Source organism: Netta rufina, assembly GCF_964035555.1.
Source record: "Netta rufina genome assembly, chromosome: 17".
In the NCBI taxonomy this organism is placed as follows: Eukaryota; Metazoa; Chordata; class Aves; order Anseriformes; family Anatidae; genus Netta; species Netta rufina.
In genome coordinates this window covers 13,617,487-13,625,366 of record NC_140141.1, presented here as the reverse complement: position 1 = coordinate 13,625,366, position 7,880 = coordinate 13,617,487, and the positions used below count along the sequence as shown (strand labels likewise).

The 7,880-nt window shown below is 53.3% G+C and overlaps 1 protein-coding gene across 1 annotated transcript; it reads left to right on the top strand.

Moving 5' to 3' along the window:
• Window positions 1-4,651: 4,651 nt before the first annotated feature.
• Window positions 4,652-7,835, top strand: HVCN1 (hydrogen voltage gated channel 1; the record flags this gene model as incomplete). The annotated part of the gene is made up of 5 exons (XM_084297492.1): window positions 4,652-4,852; window positions 5,170-5,274; window positions 5,431-5,662; window positions 7,196-7,308; window positions 7,651-7,835. The coding sequence occupies 5 exons, from the start codon at window positions 4,652-4,654 to the stop codon at window positions 7,714-7,716; spliced, it is 717 nt and encodes a 238-aa protein (XP_084153618.1). The 3' UTR covers window positions 7,717-7,835.
• Between the last annotated feature and the right edge of the window lie 45 nt (window positions 7,836-7,880).

The window sequence follows — 7,880 nt, the reverse complement described above, 5'->3', positions numbered from 1 at the left end:
AGGACCTGACTGAGAGAAATAAATCGGTCTGGAAATCCACACATTCTCGGTTTGGATTTGTCTGAGCTGCAAGCACTTGAGGTGTGCTTTTAAACAGTGTTGATTCGGTTCCAAAGCTTTGATGTGCGTGCTGCCCCGAGACACCAGCACCCTTCCACCAGAGGGAGGTGAGGGCACAGGCACTCAGCTCCCAGACTGCTTCGAGCACTGCTGTGGGTCTGCAGAACTGTAGCAGACAAGCCAGAGCTCTGCATCTCAGCATCTGGTATATACTGATCCTGGTGTCTGAGCTTGTGGTTTTGGGGTTTTTGCAGCCTCTGATCAGGGCAGCTGCAGGTCAAGGCTTCTGAGAAGCGCCCAGGCGCTGGTTCCCAGAGATGCGTGCGTGGGAGCACTTGCTCAGCTTGGCTAACATTTATCATCCTGCTGTGTGTTCCGAGTGAGCTGTGCCTGGAACAAAAGTACCGTTTTGTTGAGACCATTGACTTGACGAAGGCTGTAGTTAAGGACAAGACCAATTTCCTCTGGTTCTTGAGTTCAAGAACTGTAAATTCTTGGAAGGTCAGTAAACTTCACCACTGCTCTTCTTACTTTAGCTCATATGTATAACGAAGTCTTGCTAAAGCAACTTGGGAGGGAATACATGGGTATAATGGCAGCTGTGGGCATGGCTGTCCTGCCCTGGACAGGAATACGCTGCTGGTATACGTTCCTTCATCTGTCACCTCCTCTCGTGTACCTTGTGTAAGTACTGCCAAGATTTTTAGAAGGTGAGTGGCTTATTTGCTATCACCAGGCTGCTCTAAAACTGCTGCGGTAATGAGCTGCAAGGTGCTCGGGGTCTGGTTAGTGTTCAGTTTGTCACTGAAATGTCCGGCCCAGATAAACCAGCTCTCTTCTGGGACTTAGCAGATGAGTTTCTGCTCCCTTCTCCTGGAGCAAGCTGATTTTTACATTTTCTAATGTATTTCTCTGCTAAACCCAAACTTTTTTTCTACTCTGAAGATCTTTTCCTTCTACAACATTAATCAAACCATGTCATGGTAGCTTCTGATGAGCTCATTAGATCAGGCGTCAGATTGCCTGGTACGTGGCTTTCTCACAGATACTTTCACACTCCTAAATCACATTTGTGGTATCCTTTATAGCTTTATATTCTTCTGCCATCTTATAAAATAGTTACTTGTCTTTTATTGATCTAGTTAATAGAACTGGTCTCATGGTCTCTTACTAACTTGTAGCTAAAGGAACTCACTAACCCAGCTCTGCAATAGCTGTCATTAGCCACTCTTCGTGTCACTGCGTCACACCTTTTTCCTCTGCCTTTCTGCCCTCAGATGTGGTTTTAGTAACACAGCTGCCTATTCTGGGCTCCGTTTTCTGCTTGACTGCATTCCTCCGTGCTGCTTCACGCACCTTGGGCTCAGCAGCTGCTCGAAGCAGAGGAAGTCCCACGGCACGATAGTGGAGGTGGGGAGAGGTTCCTGTACTGCTGCCATGAGGCATGGAGGAGAGAATGTGCTGGTCTTGTGTCAGGCTGAGATCAAAACTTCACAGGCAGGGGGTGTTTCGTGCCCATTGCTCTGGGCCTGCTGTTCGGGCTGGGCTTCTTGATCATTGGAGGGAGGGAATGAGCAGCAGCTGCTGATATCCCATTGTTTTTTTGTAATGATACCTGTATGAACATCTAGTCTGCACACCAAATTTAACAGAGCAGAACGTCAGCTTCCTGTGAGACCCTTTCCTCTGGAGCAAGTTGCAAGGGGGGAGCTGTAACAGGTACCAGACATTGCTGAAGATCACACGAGGCAGCAGGAAAGTTGTAATAAACCCAGGTTCTCTTGAATCCTCATCTTGTACCTTTCGCAGTAGGCCAGTGTAGTTTAATTCAAATGTATTAATTAATAATCTGGAGAAGAGGGGTAGTCAGTAACATCTCAGGCACTACTGGTGTGGATGTGGTTCTAGACAGCAGGGTGGCTGTTTCTCTCATTTTTCCAAGGTGGTGCAGGAGCTCTCCGTGCGCTGCACCGTTGGCTCACGAGGCGCCATGTAAAGCAGCTCGTATTCAAAGCAGGGCCTTGCAAAGCATGAATGACCCTAAGCGTGTTCTCCTTGGGGACCTGGGGCAGCTGTTCAGTTCACAAGGTGATGCTTGAGCTCTTTGCAAGTGCTCTGGTTGGAAAAAAAAAAAAGCAAAAAAAAAAAAAAAGCCCACCCCATTTCTGTTGTAAAGAGAGACTTGCACCTCATCCTCAGAAAATACTTTCAAGCAGCTTTCTGGAATCATATTTTCATGTGCATTCGCTTTTAAGTTTAAGAAAGCTTTTTCTTTGTAAGATGCAGTCCAACCGCTTCCTCATTCCCCTGGCTGCTTTCTATCCCCCTTCCCTTTGCACCTTTGCAAGTGGCCGGGGCTGACACCCAGCTGCAGAGCCCTGGAGGTGCTGGAACGCAGCTGCCCTGGGGCTGGTACCAGCCTCCTGCCTCGGGGCATGGCCTTGGGCTTTCTGTAGCAGGGGCACAGCGCCCTGACACCAGCATCTCGGTGCTGAGAGGCTCATAACTGCGATTAACCTCCCGAAAAGCATTCTGTTACTCTAAGAAGAGGCGTGAGAAACCGTAAAGAAGCTCAACATTTATTCGAGTCACTGCCTTCAGCAAAAGCCACTGCGTGTGGGCACCAGCTGGGTCCTCGCCCGAGCTTCCACCAGCAGCATCTCCTCTGGCATTGACGGGCCTCCAGTGCAGCCCCCGGAGCTCTTTGTAAGCATACCAATTTCTGGGTTATTTATTTAAGCTCTGGCTTCAGGTCTGTGATCACCCCTGTCGTTGCTTCAGCTCGTGGGGAGCAGCAGCTGGCTGTGTGCTCCTTAAAAACTACGCTTGGGCCCGCCGAGCTCTCGGGAGGGAGGTCTGCAGTTTGTAATTCCAGGCCGGAGCCGTTGCCTTTTCCCACTAGCTGATGGTGTTGGTGTTTTCGGGAGTCAGCTGAGGCCAAAACGCCTAAATGAGCTGGAAACTCCCAGCACAAAGCTCCTCCTCCCTGCCCTGCTGCAGCCTTGCTCCTCTGCTGTCCTGCGCTGCCCGCGTCCGGCTGAGCTCTGCAAGTAGGTGCTTGGGGGAAGGTTTTGGGGTCAGGGCTCGTGGGCTCCGTGTGGGCATTGCCCACGCACATCCCCCGGGAGGAGCACGTGGGTGGGATTCAGTGCTGGAGGCGAGAAAACTTTCCTGTTCTGGGAAAAGTTTTAGGTAGTTTTCCAGGAGAAAATCCCTTCCAAGATATGGGGATCTTTAGGCTTTAAAAGTGTAAAAACAAGGAGCCAGCCCTTTGGGAGGGAAGGACTGGAAGGGTTTCAGGAAATGTTTCAGGCTTCTCGCAGCACAGAGCTCCCTGATCCTTTTTTCAGCCGAGTTTTCTCAGCGCACTTCCCAAAACAGCTCGTGTCTGAAAGAAGGAGGGGATCCCTAAATAGGAAGCCCTGTGCTGGAACACGAACCTATTAACAGAGACGGGTTAATCGTGGCCTAATTTCTCAGCCTTCCACCTCTGTAATCCTTCCGATGCCGGGACCTTCACCGCTGGCTGAGCTCTGCTCCCAGGCTCCCCTTCCACGCCCGCCCTGAACGGCGGCTTCTCGCGAAACCAGTGCGGGACTGACCAAACCCAGATTTTTTCCTTTAAAAAAATAACGAAGCTGCCATCCAGCCGGCGTCTCCTGTTCTGGCAGCTCCCGCTAATGGACACGTCGGAGCCCAGCTGGGGAAAAAGCTGCGCGAACAGCAAAATGTCGGCACGGGGGGAGCGGGGCCCGGGCAGGGGGCGGCGGGGGCCCAGGAAGGAGCAGTGAGGAGCGGGGGCAGCCTCGGCTCAGCGGTGCTGGGAGAGCTGGGATGGGGCCGTGGTTCTCTGCTGGCATCAGGAGTGGTTTTGGGGCAGGGTTTGTGGCCAGGTTGCCCAGAAGAGGAAGGGAGAAGGCAGCGGGGCTGTGGAAGGGGAGCGTGGGTGCAGATGGAGCCTCGCCCGCAGCCGTTCTCAGCACCGAGCTGCAGCTGAATCGTCTGCGGGTTTGGGGTGGGGGCTGCGATGTTAAGGAAGGGAAATGGAAGCTGCTTGGTGTGGGGTGGTTGCTCTGGGTTTGTTTGCCGTGGGGCTGCTGCAAACAGCAGCACAGGGGCTGAGGAAGCAAACGGAGGCCAGGAAACCTCCAGCCTCCATCCTCCAGCCTCCGTCGATCCACGTCTAACACAAACGCGCCGACTCCTTCCGACAGAAAATCGGCAGCCGCCTCCTCTCGCATCACGAGACGCGAGCTCAGGGCCGGCGTTTTTGTCCTGCAATTGATGTTTTTGGGGATGTTTGCAAATAGCTGCTGAGGAAGCGCCGCAGCGCTCGGCACCCCGGGGAGGGCGGCGGAGGCTCGCGCCGTGGGAGGTGATGCAAAGCGAGCACCGTGTAGCAACTTCCCGTCAGCAGGGCTGGTCCACGGACTTCGTCTTCTCAGCCAAGTGTCACACTGTCTTGTCACGCACACTGCGGTGGTGCAGGGGACATCTCGTGTCCCCTGCCAGCCCCGCTGTCCCCGGGGAGCTGAGGCTCTGCTCTCGTCCTGCAGGTGCCGGCAGGGGGATGCCCGCTTGAGCCCGAGCCATGTCCAGGTACCTGAAGCACTTCACGGTGGTGGGGGACGACCCCGTGCAGTGGAGCAACGACTATCAGAAATGGGAGGAGGAGGAGGAAGAGGAGCATGGGGGGAAGCAGACGGACTCGGAGATCAAACTGGAGCCCTCCCGGAGCCAGGTCTCCTTCCAGGATGTGATGAAGAAGCTCTTCAGCTCACACAGGTTTCAGGTGAGGCAGAACAAGCCCAGGGAAAAGGGAAACGAGGGTGAGGCTTGGCCCAAAGGTGCCCATGAGAGCAGAACCGATACAGCGTGAGGCCAAGGGCTGGGAATGGTGCTGAGCTCATGAGTGCCATGCACTGGAGTGAGTGCAGATGTCCCTTGAGCGGCAACAAGCCTCGTGGTGGCACAGGGACACAGGGCAGGGTCCAGCCAGGTCCCCTGGGCAGACACATGCAGGGCGAGGGGGGTCTTTTGGGGATGTTTTGCTGAAGGCAGTTGGCTCGTCGTTGCCGGGAAGGATTCATGTCAGTTCTTTGCCAACAGATTGTTATTGTCTGCTTGGTCATTGTGGACGCCTTGCTGGTCCTCGGGGAATTGCTTATGGACTTGAAGATCATCCACCCGGACAAACATCACATAGCCCCAAGGGTAAAGTGCAAGGAAGAGGCAATGGGAGCTGTTATTTCCCTCTCTTTGGTGGTCCAAAGCCTGCTGGGGGGCCCTGGAGAGGTGCTTCCAGCCTGCCCTGCTCACAGGCAGGTGGGAAGGGATTCCTAGCCCTAAACCTGTGCTCTCTTTTCCCAGGTCTTTCACTACCTCTCCCTTTCCATTTTAACCATCTTCCTGGTTGAAGTGGGCTTTAAAATCTTCGTCTACGGCCGGGAGTTCTTCCACCACAAGTTCGAAGTGCTGGACGGCATTGTCGTCATCGTGTCGTTCATCCTCGACATCGTCCTCCTCTTCCGGGAGCACGAGTTTGAAGCTGTCGGGCTCCTGATCCTGCTGCGGCTGTGGCGCGTGGCCAGGATCATCAACGGTAGGCACACCGCGGCGGCTGGGGCGCGTGGGCTGGGTCTGTCTGAATTACCCAGGCTCGCCTTTCCATTCCCCTCTCAAAAGAAGAGAGCAGGGCTCAGTTCTCCCAGCGAACTCCGGGTTTTCCCTGTGTGTTTTTCATTGCTGGAGCATGGCCTCCGTGGGGCTGTGACTTCTCTGGAGCAGCAGCAACCTGCTGCTTGCGTGGGCGCGATGCCTCGGTGACGGGCTCGCGGAGAGCCCCTGCTCGAACCCAGCAGTGCGTTCCCCTACGAGCACCCAGACGCCGTTCCCGCATTGCTCCCTCCGGAAGGGGGATGACGCACACCGTGCCTTTGCGTCGTAGGAGCCTCTTGGCTGTGTTTGAACGGGGAGCAAGGTGAACTTCTGTGGCAGAGCGTGGGTTGGAGCGCTCTGACGTTCTGCTGCGGCTGTCATCCCCCCCAGGGATGCTGGAGGGAACGTCCTGATCTTACTCCGGGTCTTCCTCGCTTGGATTCAAAGAGCTCTGTAACGATAGGAATACAAAATGTCCCCAAATCAGGCTTTGCTGTTGTAATTGGGAATGGTTGTGGATAGTTGTGAATTCAGACACTTCTGAATTTACTGTAGCTGGAACCGTGCCTTACCTTCTACGAAAAGTTGCTTGGGGGGTTAAAAAAATAATGTGGCTATGAGATTATCCCTAATTCCTGCATAAAAGCGCAGCCCAAGTATAGCCCTGAGCCCTTTCTTTGGAGAAATGAGCCCCCAACCTGCAGGCCTGCTGCCTGTGGCACTGGAAACCCAGGCAGGTGTTTCCTTCTGGTGCCCGCTTGAACGCGTGTTGTTCTGTAAACAGCCAGAGGAGAGCTGTCAGGTAGGAGGAACGCGCTGTTCTTGATGCTCTTTCCAAGCGATTTTTTTTTTTTCCCCCCTCAGAAAAGGGTGGGAAGAAATTGCTTTCACTGTGGGAGTCGAGTTCACGTGTCATAACCTAGCAGTAAGGCGGGAGAGAAAGTGACACCTCCACCGCAGTGAAGCTGCATTGCCCTTGCTGCAGAGCTGCACAAGGTGAAGCCAAAGCCGTAGGGGCCTGGTGAGGAGCGGGTTGGAGGGGTGCGATGTCCCCGTGCCCCCCGTGGAGCCTCAGCCCTTCGCTGAGCCGTGCTCTGCTGTTGGAGCAGGTCCCCGCTACGTGAAACCTGCCAAAACGCGGCCCCTTGCTGCAACAAAGCCACCGGTTACATCCCCCCTGGCTCTACCAAGGGAGAAAATTCAGATTCAGGGTTTGAATGACAGTTTGAGTGATTAATTCAGCTCTGAGGCCAGACTGCCTCTTCCCAGCAGGGTATCGGTATCCGAATCCCTGGGGTGGCTAATTTAAAAACCTCCTCATTAAGGAAAGCACTTGGGAAAGGTGGTTTAAAGAAAACAGAATGAGAGCTCGAGAGGAACAAGGTTAACTCCTTGAGCACAGACCCTGTGTACCGCTAACCTCCTGCTAGTGGCTGTTGTACATTGTAAAATGAATCCTCTGGGAACTGTCTCACAGGTATAATTTTATCCGTGAAGACCCGCTCTGAACAACAAGTGTCCAAGCTAAAGCAAGCAAACCTGAAACTTGTGACAAAGGTGGAACAACTCGAGCACAGCTGTGCAGAGAAGGTAAGAAAACGCTTTTAATTTAACCACAATTTACCTGCCAGCTGCTCTTAAGGACAAGCTGACCTGAGATCCTTTTGCAAGCTTGTTGCTCTCAGCGTGGTTTCCTCATCAGCAAGTTGTGGGGTAAGCCGGGCCGAGGAACCGCAGCCTTGCCTGGCCTGCCTGTGCTTCCCTCAGCTGCTTCTGTTGCAAAGGAATGACGGCTACCTCTGTCCTACTTTAGCCAGGTTGTCCTGTTTTGCTGCAGTGAAACACGCTTCAGCAATGCGAAGATCTGTGGGAACTTGGGAAACGATTTTAAGGTCAGAACTATATTAATGTTAAAACTTTTGTCTCCAACAGGAGCGAGAAATCGAGAGGCTTAACAAGATACTAAAACAGCACGGACTCACCAGTGCACAAAAATAGGAGGCCAGTTTTCCAAGGCAGGGAAGTCCGCGAGTGCAGTGTTGAAACAGAAACATACCAGTTTGACCTGAAAGGTTTTCCTATCTGCTTGCTTTCTCTTGTACAGCACTGTCTATAAATGTTTTCTATCTGACCACGCTTTGATTAGATGTTGGGATTGCAAA